The sequence below is a fragment of the Falco biarmicus genome, chromosome 16, assembly GCF_023638135.1.
Source record: "Falco biarmicus isolate bFalBia1 chromosome 16, bFalBia1.pri, whole genome shotgun sequence".
Taxonomy (NCBI): domain Eukaryota; kingdom Metazoa; phylum Chordata; class Aves; order Falconiformes; family Falconidae; genus Falco; species Falco biarmicus.
In genome coordinates, this window is record NC_079303.1 from 1,477,649 (window position 1) to 1,494,438 (window position 16,790).

At 59.5% G+C, this 16,790-nt stretch overlaps 3 protein-coding genes across 4 annotated transcripts; 2 read left to right on the forward strand and 1 right to left on the reverse strand.

Moving 5' to 3' along the window:
• The first annotated feature begins 176 nt into the window (after positions 1-176).
• UBE2T (ubiquitin conjugating enzyme E2 T) lies at positions 177-4,811 on the forward strand. 2 transcript variants are annotated; one of them, XM_056361954.1, is made up of 7 exons: positions 177-276; positions 1,307-1,448; positions 1,794-1,863; positions 2,394-2,499; positions 2,999-3,097; positions 3,503-3,586; positions 4,579-4,811. In XM_056361954.1, exons 2-7 carry the CDS (start codon positions 1,340-1,342, stop codon positions 4,702-4,704), a joined length of 594 nt encoding a protein of 197 aa, XP_056217929.1. In that variant the 5' UTR covers positions 177-276; positions 1,307-1,339; the 3' UTR covers positions 4,705-4,811. The 2 variants fall into 2 exon arrangements, with proteins under 2 accessions (XP_056217929.1, XP_056217930.1); XM_056361955.1 differs by having other exon boundaries at positions 205-276; positions 1,328-1,448.
• On the reverse strand, positions 4,647-9,141 carry LOC130159899 (tetraspanin-18-like). The gene is made up of 8 exons (XM_056361953.1): positions 8,348-9,141; positions 7,976-8,170; positions 7,294-7,368; positions 6,888-6,986; positions 6,486-6,665; positions 6,149-6,232; positions 4,879-5,653; positions 4,647-4,775 (listed from the first exon to the last, which is right to left on the reverse strand). Exons 1-7 carry the CDS (start codon positions 8,402-8,404, stop codon positions 5,606-5,608), a joined length of 738 nt encoding a protein of 245 aa, XP_056217928.1. The 5' UTR covers positions 8,405-9,141; the 3' UTR covers positions 4,647-4,775; positions 4,879-5,605.
• Positions 9,142-9,415: 274 nt separating this feature from the next.
• ADIPOR1 (adiponectin receptor 1) lies at positions 9,416-16,616 on the forward strand. The gene is made up of 8 exons (XM_056361587.1): positions 9,416-9,532; positions 9,761-9,962; positions 10,770-10,886; positions 11,631-11,802; positions 12,303-12,489; positions 13,657-13,844; positions 15,198-15,391; positions 15,735-16,616. The coding sequence occupies exons 1-8, from the start codon at positions 9,432-9,434 to the stop codon at positions 15,861-15,863; spliced, it is 1,290 nt and encodes a 429-aa protein (XP_056217562.1). The 5' UTR covers positions 9,416-9,431; the 3' UTR covers positions 15,864-16,616.
• Positions 16,617-16,790: the final 174 nt, after the last annotated feature.

Below are 16,790 nucleotides of genomic sequence, written 5' to 3' on the forward strand. Positions count from 1 at the left end.
CCCGGCGGGGGGGCACAAGCCACGCCCACATGGCAGCTGTTCAGGCGAAGGGGTGGGGCTTGCGCTCCCGCCCGCGGGGCTCCGCCAATGGCGGCGCCCCTCCGCGGCGAATTCGAACGGTGGCGCTGAGGGGGCGTGGCCGAGCGACACCCAATCAGCGCCGGCTGCCCGCGAGGCGTCCCCTCCCGTTGCTAGGCGCCGGGGGAAGTCCCGCCCCCTCCCGCTCCGTGTCTGCGAGGGGCGGCCTCAGCCCCGGGCTCGGCAGCGCCGCGGCGGGTAATTAGCGCTGAGGGCGGGTAATTAATTAGCGCGGGGGCAGCAGCGAGGCTGGTCGTGGCGGGGCTCTGGGAGGCCGTTGCGCCTTGGGGCGGGGGGAGCGGGTAGGCCGGGCCAGGTCCTGGGGGGCCCAGAGGCCGGGCCGGGGGGTCGGGCCGGGTCCTTGGGAGGGGGGACTCCATCTGGGAAGGGGGGGGGTCAGGCGCCTCCTCCGTGGGGAGGGTCAGGCGAGGGGAGGGGTTAGGTACTCCCTTGGGGGGGTCAGGCCGTGGTGGTGGTAGTAAGTGTGCCCGGGGGGGGGTGGGGGGTAGTTAAGTCGGGGGGGGGAGTTAAGTCGGGGGGGGGGGGGGGGAGTTAAGGCAGGGGGTGTTCCCCCCCCCTTAGGGGTGAGTGGGCAGGGCTGGCAGGGGTATATGAGCCAGGTCCCCGCTGTCCCCCTTGGGGTAGGCCCAGGGGGGTCCCTGTCAGCAGAGGAGGAGGAGGTAGGAAAGCTGGTCCCAGCCTTGGGGGTGTCCCTGTAGCAGGGAGTAACCCCCCCCACCTGCCTCGGGGCAGCTTCGGAGGTTTCCCCTCCCCAGGAAGGGAGAGTGGGATGCTGCTGGGGTGGGACAAGGGTCCCAGCCTGCTGGAGGGAGAGGGCACTGGGGGTATCCCAGTCTGAGGCACCCGGGGGTGCATGGCCCAGCAGAGCAGCAGGTGTCCCTGTCTGTGAAGGGACAGTATTTCACCCCAAAGGGACAAGGGTTGTCTCGGGGTGGGTGTTCCAGTCCTGTTAAGGATGTGGAGCCTGGGGGTGGACTGGGAGGGTTTACTAAACTCAGCTGGGGATTGAGGGGATGGGACTGATTGCAAAGGGTGGGATTTGCTTCTCCTCCTCCAGCTGGGTGTGAGAGCAGCTCCAGGAACAGGCTCAGCTGCTCTGCAACTCAGGTTATTACATCAGGATAACAACCTGAAACCCAGGTTAATTCTCCTTAGCCAAAAACATTCTCAGTATTAAGTGCTATTTTTCAAAACCCACTTTTGCCAGCAATAAAATCCAGTCTCTTAGAGTTTCAGCATAATGCAAAGAGCATCGCGACTGAAGAGGGAGCTCTCTCTCTTGACCACAGAGCCTCCTCCGGGCATCACCTGCTGGCAAAATGAAAACCAGCTGGATAACCTACGAGCACGTACGTACTTCTCTGGTGGGACTTTGCTATTAGTAAGGGATGAGTTTGCTGCTAGGTCTGATTCACTGGGTGGCATGTGCTTTATAGATTGGCTGGAAGTGTGGAATTTTATGAAAACGCTTAAGGGTTTTTTTTTCTTTAAGCATAGTTTGGCCTGTGTGTCAATCTGCCTACAGTTTTGATTGCTGTGGGTGGAACTGGTCTCAGATAAGATTACATTGGGTTTTTTATTCCTGGATCTGAGCAGTGTTAGGAGTTCTGTAACTGCAGTAGTTATGTGGAGACTGTTGGACAAATTCAAGTGATTTTGAGTGTAATGCTTATGTTTTAATCTTGCTTTTAAAGAGATTTTAGGAGCTGCAGACACACCATATGAGAAAGGAATATTCAACCTGGAAATAATTGTTCCTGAAAGGTAAGTGGGCAACGACATCTAGCGAAGTAGCTGGTGTAGTACTTCTTTCAAATACAAGTTAAGTGATGTAAGATATTTGCTCCAAGTTGCTACCGCTTTGGTCTTTGCTTTAGCCTCCCAACAAAGAGCATGGTTGGCTAGGCGAGACCCTTCATTTAAGGATGTAATTGTTATTTCCTTTGGCTGATACACTTAGGATGTACTAAGGTGTGTGATTAACAACCTAAAAGCACCATGACAATATCTCTACCTTATCATATTGTGTGAAAGCTTTCTGGAAAGGAGCTCATTCATGAATAGGAAGCTTCCTATCACTTTTCCTTCTTTGGGAAAAGCTACCCAGGAGAGTGCTAGTTGCACACAGCTGAAAGCATCAAAGGGAGAGCAATGCCTCCTCCAAAAATCTGTGGAGGAGGATATCACTTAGTAAATGGCTAGGAGCAGGAAATGATGGTGTTGCTCGAGTGATGAAGCAACTGGCATGCAAATATAGAAATAACTGTATGTTTCTTAACACTTATCCCTTAAAGGTACCCATTTGAGCCCCCAAAGATTTGCTTTCTGACCCCTATCTATCATCCTAACATTGACTCCGCTGGAAGGATTTGTCTGGATGTTCTTAAATTACCACCAAAGGTAAGATAGTGCTACTTGGGCATGGGTAAGTGAGCCTGGAGAGGATAATGAACTCCTTATCCTTTTCTTGTAAAAGCCTTATTGAATGTCTGTTTGCTACTGACTTATTTACACAGGAGCACAGGAGTAAAGTTTTTGAGCGGCATCTCCTTTGTTTAGAGACTAGAACATGACCTTCTTTGTTCCATATAAGTTTCCAAGGTTTTAAGGATTGGAGTCAAAGGCATTAGGTGGCCCTCTGAAAACGGGCTACCCCAAACCTGACCCAGCAGAGCTGTGCAGGACACAGCCTGTGGCTGCCAGCCTGGCTTCCTTGGAGAGGCCACAGCCTGTGTGTTGAGAATGGGCCTGGTGTTTTCCGAGAAGGATTAAGTGCTGCAAGCCCTGAAGCAGCTTTTGGGCAGGTCGGGTTTAAATGCTGAGTCCCAAGGTTTCTCTAGGCAGCCTGTGGGCAGGTTTCTTTCTGCTTAACTGCTTCTTTCACCTTGTTTCCTTGAAGGGTGCATGGAGACCTTCCTTGAACATCTCCACACTGCTGACCTCCATACAGCTGCTGATGGCAGAGCCCAACCCCGATGACCCTCTCATGGCAGACATAGTACGTGAGCTCCTCTTCCTCTCCTGTGGCCACGGGTGCAGACCGGGAAGGCACAGTGCATTAGATTTAGGCTGCGCTGCCACTTTACTCACTCTGGATTCGCATGCTAGCATGTCACATAGCAGCATGGCTTGACCTGGCCTGCATTCCGCTGAAGCAGCTGGGGCACGGGGCACAGGGTTTATGCCAGCAGTGAAAAAGAGATGGTAAAGGTCTTGTCCTCCAGCCTGCCAGTGCAAACGGCAGTGTGCATTCAAGTAAAATGAACTTTATGCTTCATGCCGCATGCTTGTAGTGGTGTTGGTCTGGTTCTAGGAGTCCTAAAGCCAGACCTTAGTCCTGGCCTTTTGGTGTGATGTTTGTATTAAATCAAATCTCTGTCTTTGTCTTGCTCATTACATTTAGTCCTCGGAGTACAAGTACAACAAGCAGCTGTTCTTGCTAAATGCCAAAGAGTGGACCGAGAAATATGCAAGCCAGCAAACAAGGGTAAGAAACACACTCTGCTTGCTCAGCTGAGTGTGGCTCCGTCTTTCTTGTCTCAGTTTGCCTTTTGCAATTACTTTGTGCAGCTGTCTTTGGCAGCGTTCCTTCTTTCCTCCCCTTCTGTTCTGTGTTTCGGAAGTGTATTTAATTTTGTTGTACGTCAAGATCATTAGATTCACTCTTTCCAAATAAATGTGCTCATTCACAAATAACAGCAGTGCTTTCCAAGAGGAAGGAAGGATGAGTAAGGCTAAAGCCTGATAAGGCCCTTCCCCAGGGTCCTCAGCCCAGTTCCTACAGACTCCATGTTCGGCTGTGGCTGCGCCTCGTGCTCAGCTATGCCTGTTCTCCACCTGCTCGTCCCCTCACAGACTGGTGTCCCTAATCCCTGGTGCAGCACAGCCTCCCTGCCACCACCCTGCCTCTCCTGCCACCGTTCTGCACCCTGCCTTCCCTCACAGATTAGTCACATAAAAATAAACCACACTTAAGCAGATCAAATCCTGTTCCCAAAAAAGTAGTTGTGTGTGGGCCTTCTCCCTTACCTGGGAACTTTCCCTCCCTGCGCCTGATCTAGGCATCGTACTTGCCGAGAGGGGGGCGTCTTCTCCCTGGAAGCCCCCCGAGCAGTGCTCACTAATCCAGCTCCGAACATGTTTGCAGGGTAATTGTCTGGGTTGTTAGGGCACAGGGTGAAGAGACCTTTGCAGCAACACGCTTAGCCCCAGAGCAACCTGCCTCGTACATGTGTGTGGTACCTGCAGGCTCAGTCGTCATCCTGCTCTCCTGTCATTCCCCCTTCCTAAAACTTCCAGCGGTGGGAGCAGGGTAATTAAGGGTCGCTGCATAAAAGCTGGAGGCAGAGTCAGTTCTGATCTTTGTGGGGTGCTGGGAGCTGAGGTGCGCCCACGCAGAGCTGGCAATGCACAGCAGTGCCGATGGCTGTAAAACTAAATTATTCACACCTGTTACTTTTATTTCTTGTGTTATCACAGGCCTCCAAGCCTTTGGAAGAGAAAGCGAATCAAAGCGAAACAAGTTTCGCCAATGAAGCCACTGTGCGGAAAAGAAAAGGGAGCAGTATCAGCAAGAAGGAGAAGAAATCTTGCCTGGATTCCTGAGCAGTTTTTGTTCAGGTGTAGCTGCAGCAGGCTTTGGTTTTCCCTTTCCTAGGGCTTTTTTGTGAAAAGTTCTATTATGTAAATAAAATATAAAGCTTTAATTCATATATATACTTTCCTGGTTTGTTGTGTGGAGCTTTGGAATACTCTGAAGAAAAGGAAAATTAGAAGTACCGATTCAGCTTCCCATTTCCAGCTTTCTCTTGGAGAAGCAGGAACAGCACCGAGTGTTTTGGGTTCTGATCTCACTGCCCCAGCCTCGGAACAGACACATCGCAACCAGCCTGTGGAAATCCTCTCGTAAAGGCTTAGTTTTCTGTGTAAGGTCAAGGCTGCTAAAGGCTAAGGCGTTAGACCTCGAGGCTCCAGCCCCCTAGAGCGGGCTGTTAGATTCCAGCGGTGGCACGGGCTGTGTCCCCACTCTGTCGCGTCGCCAGGAGGTGGCCAGAGACGCGCCAGCCGAGAGGGGTGGAGGAAAGCCCAAAGGGAGCCTGCAGGAGTCAGGGCGGCGGTGAGCGGGGCCAGAAGCCCGAGATGAGGAGTGAGCGGGAGGATTTTCGGTGCCGCAGCAGCTCGGGAGGTGTGCAGGGGCAGGACTGTCACCGGAACCCTTTGATTTTTGTGAAGACCGATGGCAGATCACAGCAGGAGCAACTCTGAGGCTCAGCCCCCTGCTCTGCCTGGTTGCCTGCAAAGAATGTGACCTGTGCCCCGTCCCTGCTCCAAGAAAAACCAGCTAGGCCCACCCTTGGGCGCAGGCTGGAGCAGAGACAGGACGCAGCAGGGCTCCTGCCTGCCTGGGGAAGGCAGCACGCTGAACTAGGGGCGCCAGGAAAGGGAACGTCCTTGCCTGCTGCTGCTTCCAAAGCCCTTGGCTTGTCTCCAACACGCTTCATCCCACTCAGTCGAAGTTGTAATAAAGGCAAAAAGCAAAGAACATGGCGAAGATCTGCAAGGACAGGAGGCGGGGAGCAGGTTAGCCCCTGCTGCAGGGCCACGCTTGCACCTTGCTGCGGCTGCTTCCTGAAATCAGAGCCCGAAGCCCAAAGGATGGTTGTCCTCTGCTCCTGGGCTGGCCAGGCATTGATCCTGTGCCCCACTGAGGGGCTGCACACCAGCTGTCCTGGTGCTGCACAGGAACGGGATGGCGAGAGAGGCCCCTCTGAGCGTGCTGGGGTCCGCGTGCTGGGCAGCACGCCCCTCCAGGGCGCGCAGGAGTGGGGTACATCCTCCCCATCCTGTAACCCCACTCACCCACAGGGGGATTTGGCTTCACACCCTGAGACAGAGCCACAGGGTGTGCACCCACTTTCTGGGTGTGACAGTGACAGCTGGAGGCACGGGAGGGTCAGCCCGAGCCTGTCTGTGGTCCCTTCACCCACAAAGGGAGCCCACGTGAGGTGAGCCCGCAGCCCCCGCTGTCCCCTTCGGCCCTGCACCGTACCTCGATGCCCAGCACAGCCAAGCTGCAAGTCCCAGGGACAGAGATGTACTTCTGCAAGGTCCTGGCGAAGGTGGCGAAGCAGCCCTGAGGGAGGGAGATGCTGGAGGGGCTCATCGCGCTCCCCAGGGCTGCAAGGAGCTCAGAGGGTGGCCGAGGTTGGGGGCACTGTGGCGGGGCAGGATGAGCTGGGGACTTGGGAGAGTCACTGGGCTGCAGAACCGCGGGCAGGCAGTGTCCCCGGCTCCTGCCCTCGGTGCTTGGGGCAGAGGGTGCTGCTGCCCCAGCGGCCTGGGAAGCGCTGGGGACGGGGCAGGGACGTGGCAGGGTCGTGTCCTACCTGCTCATGGATGTAGCCAGGGCTCCTCTCCTGGCACTGCTCCCAGCCCAGCAGCTCGCCCGCCTGCAGGACCCCATCCCGGGTGCAGCACGCCTGCGGCCAGGGCGTCCCTGGGTGCAGCTCCTGGAAGCGGGAGCCGTTCCCAAAGTCTTCGGGTCCTAAAACGCCACAACACGAGAACTAAAACAGAAGGGAAACACCATCAACACGCTGTCAAATTGGAGGGGGCGTTGCTTGAGGAGGTGTCGGGGGGAGGGGAACAGCCCAACACCAGCCCAGCACGCAGCTCGGTGTCTGCCTGGGGTCCACGAGCCCCCTGCCTGCATTCGGGGGCACCCTCAGCAGGTCCTGTGAGTGCTCCAGACCCTCCACACACCCCCCAGGAGCCTTCTGGCTGCTCACCGTGACCATGAGGGTGTTCCAGGCGGTGGAGAAGACCTCAGCACTCTCATCCCCACGGTAGTTTCTCTGCAGCTCAGAGAGGAAGAGTTCCGGCCGGATCTGTGAGATTGTTGCCATCAATGAGCACTGGGGAACCGGTACCAGGGACGGGGCCGTGGGGGCCGTGCAGTCCCCCTAACCCACCCCTGCCCCGCACCACGCTGGCCAGGATGCCAGTTCTCTTCAAGGGGAAGTGGGGACCCACCCACCCAATTCTGGGCTGGCATCAGGGTGCTGGTGATGAAGGTGAGGGTGAGAAAGGACAGCCCTGCACCAGTCCCAGTCCCCTGGGGTCTCAGGGCTGTGACCCATGGCATGACAGAGGGAGGACAGGGGCTGGCACAGCGTCAGGGCGCGGGGACGGTACCTGTTTCCAGTGCACCAGGAAAAGAACAGCCCCCACAAGCTGCGTGATGAAGACAAGGCTCACGAGGATGAAGAACTGGAAGGCAACAGGATGGAGTTGGAGATCAGCCCGACCCCATGGGCAGCTCATTCTGCCTGTTCCTCCCCTCCTCTGCAGCCAGCCCTGCCTGTGCCCTGTGCCCCTGAGACTGGGGGGACACAGGGGATGAGCACACAGCTCCTGGGGACGGGTGCCACAACTCTGAGCACCGCGGCTGCAAGGCAGAGGGTTAAAAACGAGCACCGGCTGCCGGGTCAAGGGGTGCCAAAGAAGTGGGGTGTCGGTGTTCAGAAAGGGGTTTCTAGCTGCCGCCATCGGGGGAAAAAGCTTGGAAATGCCACATGGGACAAGACAAGCCGGTGGCTTCAGAGAGAAGTGACTCCACTCAGTGGCTTTATAAAATCCTCTGGGCCCTAAACTGAAAGACTCACAAGGTGGGGGGCTGGATCGGGGGGTGCACTGAGAGCTGACAGAGCCAGGATGGGGAACATGCAGCTTCTGGCTCCTCTGGGGACACCCTGCACCCCCCACCAACCTCCATCTCCAGGCTCCCTGCATCCCACGAGCTCCTGCACCCCGCAGCCCCCTGCCCACCCGGCCCCCTGCCTCCCACCACTGCCTCCCCCCGCCTCCCCTCGCTCACCACCAGCAGCAGCGGGCGGCTCCGGCGCAGGGCCCCGCAGCACCCCAGGAAGCCCAGCAGCGAGAGGGCGATGCCCACGGCCAGCAGCAGGTAAGCACCAGCGCTCAGCACCGCCTTGGCAGCCACGATGTCCTGGAAACCAGCCGGGTCCACGGCCACCCAGAGCCCCACACCCGCCAGACATGTCCCCCCAGCCTGTGGGACATGCTGCGGTTATGGGGTGCGGGGACCATCCGCAGCCACCCCATGGGGACCGGGGACGCTCTAACCTCTGCTGGGGTCCCCTCCCTGCTGTCACCCACCCCCTGAGCTGGAACTGTCACCCCCGTGGGGACAGGTCCCCTCCATCCGGACAGCCCTGGGCAGACTCACAAACACCAGCACGTTGAAGATGAACATCAGATACTTCACGCAGCTCAAGACGCCCATGGGGACACCGTGGTGGGGACACCGTGGTGGGGACACCGTGGTGGGGACACCGATCGTCCCTGCAGAGGGGATACCAGAGCCCCGGCTGCAGCCAGTCCCGACCCTTCCCGCACCCCATGGCTCCGCTGGGACACGGGGCTGCCCCGTCACCTCCTGCTTCACCCCAAAAAGCCCAGAGCCCCGTGTCCCCTCTGAACTCACCCCACGGGTGACCGGGTGCCTCCGACCGGCACCGGCAGCGCCTATTTAACACCGGGAAGGCTGGAAAACCCCAGGCGCAGGCCAGCCCTCCCCCCAGCCTCGCCGCCCCCCAGAGACCCCTGCCAGCGGCGGGGCCATGAATGATTGATGGGGAACTGGATCCACCATTGTGCCGGGTGGCGGCGGCGGCGGCGGGAGCCTCCAGCCCCGGCTGCCGTTACCGGAGGTAATTAAACCTCCGGAGACGGAAAGAGGAGCCGGACCCGACAGGCCGAGGGTGACCTCGGCCATCAATTATTGCTGCAGACACGTGCTCTGCGGGCTGGCAGCGGCTGGGGAAGCCCTCGACAGCCTCCCGTGGGGTCGGTGCCGGGGGGCCGGTGGCTGCTGGGGACGGAGGGCCCGGTGAGGCGGGCGAGGCCCTGCGTCCCCCGCCCCAGCCTGGGCACCCTGCGGGGCAGCAGGGCTGCGGTGTCACCCTAAGGGTGGCACAGGCCTCTCGCCCCGCGGGGCCTGCACCCGCCTCCTGGGACGGCCTTGGGGCGCAGAAGCCCTCCCGGTTCCCCCCCCCCGCTCCCCTGCGGTTCCCCCCCAGGCCCGTCCGCCGCCATCACGGGACTCCCGGAGCTGGCACTGCCGGCGCAAGGCCGCTCCCCGCCCCCAGGGGGCAGCCGAGGGCGCGGCCAGAGAGACGCCCGGCCGGGCTAGAGCGCCTCCCGCTGGCGCTCGCCCACTCGCAGCGGGAGATGGGCGGGGCGAGGCACCGACAGACAGCTGCTTCCGCCAATTAGAAGGCGGGACACGCCGTTCCGCTCCGGGGGCGACGATGCCGCGTGGGGCGGGACCTGGCGACCGGAAGCGGCTCGTTCCCTCAGCGTCGCTTCCGGTGCCGCCGCCGCCGCCGCCCTGCGCGGGATGTAGCGGCCGGTGAGTGCGGGTGGGGGGGGCCGTGGCCGCCGGCGGCGGGAGGGGGGCAGCGCCCGGCCCCTGGCTCAGCCCCGCTGGTGGGTGGGGAGACAGCGCCCGGCCCAGCCCCGCCGGTGCCCCGGAGGGGACCCGGGCCCGTCGGTTCCGGCCGGCGGGGAGGGCACGGCCTGGGGCGGGGTGCACGGCCGTGGGGTCCCGGTGACTCTGTTCTTTCTCCTCCCTCCCCAGCGCGGCGGCACAAGGACGCGGAGGGACCTGCCCCGGCCACCGGCACCGACCGCGCCGCCCCATGGCGTCCCGCAAGGCCTCCGCCGCCGGGCAGGGCAACGGGCTGGCCGCTGCCGGCCGGGAGAGGGCCCACCTGGAGCTGGCCGAGCTGGGGCCGCTGCTGGAGGAGAAGGGGGACCAAGGCGCCGCCGGCCCAGCCAGCGTAAGCCCCCTTCCCCGGGGGCGGGCGGGTGGGGGGGCCGCGGCTGGGCCCGCTCTTCCCGGCTTAGGCTCTCCGCGCCGGCCCGGCGGATTAACCCTGGAATTTGCCCGTTATCCCGTTACAGCCTGAAGGATGCCGCTGGCCGGCTGTGTTTCGCAGAGCCCCGAGGCTAGTCATCACTTTATGTCACCGCCGAGAGGCTGTGGGGTGCCTCGATACTCGAGCGGTGGGGGCTGGACGCTCTGTGCTCGCAGCTGGCCCCAAAGCTGGGCCTGGTGCGTAGGCACGGCTCCGTGGTAGCCCCTCGTGCAGTGAGGGCAACCGAGAGGCTGTGCTGGGAGTGACGGGGGTGCTGCTGGTCACCCAGCTGTTCCAAGGCCCCTGGAGCTGGAAATGACCTTCCCAAACCCACTGATGGCAAGGGAGGCTGGAGAGAGCTGGGCTGGAAGAGCATGCCCAGCCCGGGGGGGTGCTGGGGAGCTGCTGCCTCTGCTCGGCCTTGGTCTCATGGCTGGGGCAGAGGGACGGCTTTCCTGGCTGGGCCAAGTGGCTGTTCCAGCCTTGGCTGTAGGGGTGAAAATCCCCCATCGTAATCCCACCTTTCAGCAAGGATAAATCTGGGATTAGCCTGCCCGAGATGGTTAAGACAGTAGCATGTTGCATAAGTGGCGGTGACCGGTGGGTCCTGCCTGTCCCCTCAGGAAGGGATGAAGCCCCAGGTGCTCTCGGAAGGGAATTGTTGCTCCCTGCACACTGTTCCTCTTCTCATGGGCAGGAATGATTTCCTCTCGGCCTTTCTCCCTCTAGGCTGAAGACCCGCCATGCCCAGCGGCCCGTGAGGAAGAGGAGGAGGTGGTCCGTGTGCTGACTCTGCCTCTGCAGGCTCATCATGCCATGGAGAAGATGGAAGAGTTTGTGTATAAGGTACAGGAGCCTATGGCAATCCCCCAGTCCCAATTTTAGAGTGTTAACAAGGCCCAGACACCCCAAACCCAGGGCTGAAGGTGCTGGGCAGGGGCTGGGATGCATTGCTCTGTCTGGATGAAGCTCCCGAGGTTCCGTGCAGCTCTGCCAGCAGTCTGCTCAGCTTGCCTGGGCCTGCTCCCAGGAGCAGTGCAGGAAGGGGATGGTGGCAGCTGGGAAGTGCCCGTGGGGGTGAGGGTTGTACCTGGCCGTGTCAGACCAGCAGTGAGCTGGGGAGCAGGCCCAGTTTCTCTGCAGCCCTCGGACGGGGGCTGGGAGCAGTATGCACCATTGCTGGTTTCACCTGGTGCCTGTGCTCACGGACACTTGGTAAGAGGTGGCATCCACTGAGGGCTGGCCTGACTCTGTTGCAGCTGGGGCTCCCTCTTGCCTGACGAAAATGGGAGTCCCCCACTGCAGGGAGCAGTTGCTTCAGGTGTGGAAGGGTTAAGCCTGAGGGCACAAATCACCTCTGACTCCCTGGGGAGATGTGTGGGGAGCGCTAAGCAGGATGTGGGTGGTTTAAGGGGTCTGGGTGCCTGATGATGTAAAAGCTGAACTTCCTCTCCCTGAGGAGCGTTCCAGGGCATTTTCAGCCCTTGAGCTTGTTTCATGTGTGACGTCAGGCTCCCAGGGTGAGTAAACGTGAGCCTTTGGGCTGGCTCAACGCTCTGGGGGCCACCAGCACAGCTTGGCCTGTTGCAGGTGTGGGAAGGGCGCTGGCGCGTGATCCCTTATGACGTGCTGCCTGACTGGCTGAAGGACAACGATTACCTCCTGCACGGACACAGGCCTCCCATGCCGTCCTTCCGAGCCTGCTTCAAGAGCATCTTCCGAATACACACAGAGACGGGCAACATCTGGACGCACTTGCTAGGTGATGGGGGGGGGGGGGGGGGGGTTGGCCACCCTGGGGCTGAAGGTGGGCTTGGGGGCTTTTCACAGCTGGGACTTGCTTGGTGCTGGAGGGCCCGAGAGCTGCCGGAGTTCCTTGGGTGAGGGGAGGACAGGGCGCTTCCTCGCGGCGGGGCCTTGGGGCCGGGCTCGGCCGCTGGTTGTGGCTTTGCCGATGCTCCGCAAGAGCGGGGTGTGAGGAATGAGTCCTGGGCAAAACAGGAACGCCTCGGAGCTTTTTTTTCTCTGGAGCCCAGTGGCTCTTCAGCCCTTGCTCCAGCACCACTCATCTGCAGTAAGAGCCTCAGCTAACAGTCTACTGCCAGGCCAGCCCCAGGTGCAGCTCAGCACCTCCAGGTGCGCTGTGAGCAGGATACGTCCAGGGTCTGCTTGCAGAGCATAGCTAGGGCTGTGTTTCTCTTGGCTCTTTGCTGAATTCTTTCACTCTCCTGCCTGACTGCCTGTTTGGTGTGTTCCCTGCAGGTTTTGTTTTGTTCCTCTGCTTGGGGATCCTGACCATGCTGCGGCCCAACATGTATTTCATGGCTCCTCTCCAGGAGAAGGTGGTGTTCGGGATGTTCTTCCTGGGAGCGGTGCTGTGCCTCAGCTTCTCCTGGCTTTTCCACACGGTCTACTGTCACTCGGAGAAGGTCTCACGGACTTTTTCAAAGTGAGTCAGCACAAGCGCGGTTGTGTGGTCTCAGGAGGTTTTGAGCTCTCACAGCGCTTTGTTCCCACGTGCTTTATCCTTGGGGGGAGTGTTCACAGAGTCCAGCGTGGAGCTAAGTGGGAACCACACCTGGGTCCTGGAGGGCTCTGCCCTGTGTCTGAGCACCTTAAATCTGCCGGCTCAGGTGGATGATCGAGGCACCAGCCCTGGGAACCTGCAGCTCCCAAGGGAGCAGCCTTTGTGCCCACGCAGCAGTGAACTGAGGAGGGGGGTCTCTGTCTCACTGGGCAGCTGTGGGACACGGCAGTTTGGCAGTTCCCAGTTTACTGAATGCTTTCAAAAACCTGGTTTGGATCCAATTTGGACTGAAACCAAATTGAAAAAAAAACCAAAACAGGATTCCCGGCAAAGTGGAAAGGCTGGGCAGTGGCCAGTGCCTCTCCCCAGGGCTGGTGCACAGGCTGCTCTTAGAGTTCAGCTCATATCAGCCTTCGTGGCGCAGGCAGAGCAGCAGTGAGGCTTTAAGTAAGATCTTCCTCTTGCAAGTCAAAGGCATTTACTTGGGTGCTGCTTGCTGAGAAATCCTGCCGAGCTGCTTTGCACACACCCCAGAGATGCTGCAGGATCGTGTCTCCCAAACAAACTGCACTGCCATGCCCTCGACAAAGATGTCCTTGTGTACCGGGGAAGGCGCTTGCCGCGGCGCCGGTGGGGGGTAGCGCAAGCTGCTGCATTTTGGTGCTGAAATGGTTCCTGGATCGATAGATCGAAAGTACTTTGCGGTGGAGGAGAACAGTTAAATCCATACGCACGAGGGCTCGCGCCCGCCACATCCTGTCATGGTGGGTTGAGTGCGCGGCCCCTCTCACATCGAGCCAGCTCCTGTTCACCTCTGCACTCCTGCCGAGCTCTGGCATGCCCTGCAGCCGCGTACATGCCAGGGCCCTTTCTCCTGTCCCACATCACATCAATGAGACCTGAGCATGCCCCTCCTCCCCTCTCTGGGCACCCTGCTTCACCCGTGGGGCTGTGGCCACCTGCCTGGCCGTGGTGGCTCCGTTCGGGTGCAGGTGGGCTGGAGGTCACTCGCACATAACCAAGAGGACACGAGGAGCAGGGTGGGTTTTGGGGCTCATGTGTGACTCTGTCATTGCACCCTGGCTGCAGGTTGGATTATTCAGGAATTGCACTGCTGATCATGGGGAGCTTTGTCCCGTGGCTCTACTACTCGTTCTACTGCTCCCCACAGCCAAGACTCATCTACCTCTCCATCGTCTGTGTCTTGGGCATCTCTGCCATCATCGTTGCTCAGTGGGACCGGTTTGCCACCCCCAAGCACAGGCAGACAAGAGCAGGTAGGAGTTCTCCCTCCTCACCTCGGGAGGGAGTTCGGGGGGGCTTCAGGGAGGCACTTTGGGGAGATCCCATCGTGGGATGGCTTTCCTTCCGGGAAGAGCTCTCAGCATCTGCAGAATTGATCCCCCCAGAGCACCACACTGCCCTTGCAGCAGCTCCTGGCAGGGAGAGGTCTCCTTCCTCCTCTTGCTGTGCTGGGGTTTTAGATTCCCTGCAGAGCAGGGCCCGAGCTCTGCCTGGCATTCGGCAAGCCTGAGGTTTGGAGCCGAGAGACACATTTAAAAATAGCCCTGTAAGCAGCGGCTGGGTGGCCTGGGGCTGTGCCACGTGAAGCAAGCTGCCTTCGCCGGGAAGCAGTTTGGCAGCATGAACCTGCAGCTTGGGCAGAGGAGGAAGAGATCCCCTCATCTGTCCCCTGCCCGTTACGTGCTGGCACGTCCCTGCCTTCCTGGAGGCTGCAGGGTGAGGCTGCCTCCGGCCACTCTGCACTCGCAGCCCGTCCTGCCCCCGCTGCAGCCTCTGCAGACGCGATCAGCCTCGGTGAGCACAGAGAAATGCCTCTGCCCGCCCTCGCCTCCACTGGGGCTCCTGCAGCAAAATAGCTCTGGCAGCAGCATCCCAGCTACGTGAGGAGGGGTGACGCTGAGCTGGAGGCCGGGCAGCGCTGCTGGCACATGACCCATGAGAGCCCCCCCTCAGAATCGGGCAGGGGACAGGGCAGGACTCCCAGCCCACTGCTCCCCCACGGCAGCGCTGGTGGAGATGGCACCTCCTGGGGAGGGCTGCTGTGCCCCTGGTGCGAGGCAAGCTCCTGCAGCGAGTACAAGCCGTAGCTGCTCCGAGCTGCTGTCTCCCTGCAGTGCCGTTTGTTCCCTGCCAAACTAATTAGATGCCAGAGCTGAAAATTTCAGCGCTGCTCATTAGCACCTTCCTCTTGAGCTCTAAGCAGCTTCACTGAACAAATGACCAGCGAAGCCCCTCCTCGAAGGACTGGCTGAGGCAGCTGCGTCCCTCGTGCTGTGTGAGGCTTCGGTACCTTCGAAGGGCTGGCGCCTTCCGAAAGGGCTGTTCCGGTAGCTGGGAGTGGGAGCTGTATGGAGAACGCTGGGTGAGCTCAGCCCGGTGCGTGCTGGGGGTTAGCGCTGCTTCTGACTAGGACATGAGCTTAGATCCCTCGTTTTGAGAAGGATAAATGCCATGAGGATTGGATAATCCAGGACTGAGTGAGGAAAAGCTGCTGGTGCCTCCAGCTTCCCTTTGGGCAGGAGGAGGCTGCGAGGGCAGCTGGCAGGGAGCAGCAGCGCCCCGGCCGCCCTGCGCTGCCATTTGCTCATCTCTCCTCTCTGCCGCAGGCGTCTTTCTGGGGCTGGGGCTGAGCGGCGTGGTGCCCACCATGCACTTCACCATCGCCGAAGGGTTTGTGAAAGCCACCACCGTTGGCCAGATGGGCTGGTTCTTCCTCATGGCCGTGATGTACATCACGGGCGCGGGGCTGTACGCTGCCCGCATCCCCGAGCGCTTCTTCCCGGGCAAGTTTGACATCTGGGTGAGTGCAGGGGTGAGGCGGTGAGCAGGACGCTTGGGGGAGGGAGCAGTTGTGAGTTTGGGGAGCGGGGATGGAGGGTGCTGAGCTCTGAGATGAGGAGAAGGTGGCTGGGGGTGTCCTGGTGTGCCTCAGTGCCTGTGCTGGCAGCCAGACCTTGAGCAGCTGCTGCGGGCAGGTGGGGCAGGCTAAAGTACGGGGTGGAAACCGCTGCCTGGGAGCAAGGAGAAGGAAAACAGCAGAGCTCAGAGGACAGTCCTGGGGCGGTGCAGAGGCAGCAAGGAGAGGCAGAGGCGTTTCTGGTGTTGTTTGGTCTGGCCTAAAAGGTGTTTTTGTTTCCCCGCAGTTTCAGTCGCATCAGATCTTCCACGTGCTCGTGGTGGCCGCGGCCTTTGTCCACTTCTACGGGGTGTCAAACCTGCAGGAGTTTCGCTACGGACTCGAAGGGGGGTGCACAGACGACTCTCTCCTCTGAGAGCACCTGATTTTAGTACAAGCTTCCTAAGTGCTTTTTAAACTCTTGTCTTTGCTAAAATCAAAGGAAGACTCAAAACTGTTTGGGGTTGTTGGTTTTGTGGTTTGTTGTTTGGTTTTTGGTTTTTTTTTTTTTTAAAGAAAAAAAAAAACAGAAAAATTCTTTAGCAAAGTTACCGACCAAATCCTCACCCCCTTCCCCACGCACTTTGCTGGGGCTGAGGGGAGGCAGCTCGGGCCATGGCAGCCTGCCCTGCCACGCTCCCGCCTCCTCCAGACAGTGTTTTAGCCGCACTGGGGTCATCCAGCCTCCCCAGGCATGCCGAAAGCAATGGGTGCGGGTACCCCGCTCCCGGCACAGCCGAGCACACCCCCTTCCCGAGCTCACCGGAGCAAGCAGAGTCACGCACTACCAGGCCCAGGGCCAGAGAATTTTGCGTATCCCTTGGGACAGAGCTGCCTTGCTGGGGGGAGCTCCGCAGCCCCCGGTGCTGCTGCCCAGGGCACAGGCACAGATTCACGTAACTTAAGTTTTAATTGTCTTTTTTTGTTTGTTTTGTTGTTTTCCTTGACAAAGTAATGTAAACATAAATGAGAGAATATTTAATATTTAATACTAAGCTTTAAAAAGACTTGCTGCCACCGCAGTGTACTCGGCTCCCTCGCTGTCTGTGGTAGTGAGGAAGGACAGTGTTTTAGGGGAATGTAGAGCTGCTGTAGCTGATTGAAATAAAAAGGTCAATAGTTCAGTGTCGTGCTGGTGGTGTCTGTCTCATTTTTTGGGGTGGGCATAGAGAAACAGCTGCTCAGGGTGGGGGCTCTGAGCACCCCCCAGGAGCGCGTTCCCTCAAAGCTGAGCAGCAGCAGCAGCACCCATGCAGGGCAGTGTGACCAGGCAGCGAGCCTGGACAGCCCCAACAGCTGAAAT

Coding starts and splice junctions, on each gene's coding strand:
- UBE2T (XM_056361954.1), top strand. CDS start 1,340: ATGCAAAGAGCATCGCGACTGAAGAGGGAGCTCTCTCTCTTGACCACA. Junction 2,500..2,998: donor TTCTTAAATTACCACCAAAG/GTAAGATAGTGC, acceptor GTTTCCTTGAAG/GGTGCATGGAGACCTTCCTT. Junction 3,098..3,502: donor ACCCTCTCATGGCAGACATA/GTACGTGAGCTC, acceptor CATTACATTTAG/TCCTCGGAGTACAAGTACAA.
- LOC130159899 (XM_056361953.1), bottom strand. CDS start 8,404: ATGGGCGTCTTGAGCTGCGTGAAGTATCTGATGTTCATCTTCAACGTG. Junction 6,233..6,485: donor CTGGCTACATCCATGAGCAG/GTAGGACACGAC, acceptor TCCCTCCCTCAG/GGCTGCTTCGCCACCTTCGC. Junction 5,654..6,148: donor TGGCTGTGCTGGGCATCGAG/GTACGGTGCAGG, acceptor CTGTCCTTGCAG/ATCTTCGCCATGTTCTTTGC.
- ADIPOR1 (XM_056361587.1), top strand. CDS start 9,432: ATGCCGCGTGGGGCGGGACCTGGCGACCGGAAGCGGCTCGTTCCCTCA. Junction 9,963..10,769: donor GCGCCGCCGGCCCAGCCAGC/GTAAGCCCCCTT, acceptor TTCTCCCTCTAG/GCTGAAGACCCGCCATGCCC. Junction 13,845..15,197: donor GCACAGGCAGACAAGAGCAG/GTAGGAGTTCTC, acceptor TCTCTGCCGCAG/GCGTCTTTCTGGGGCTGGGG.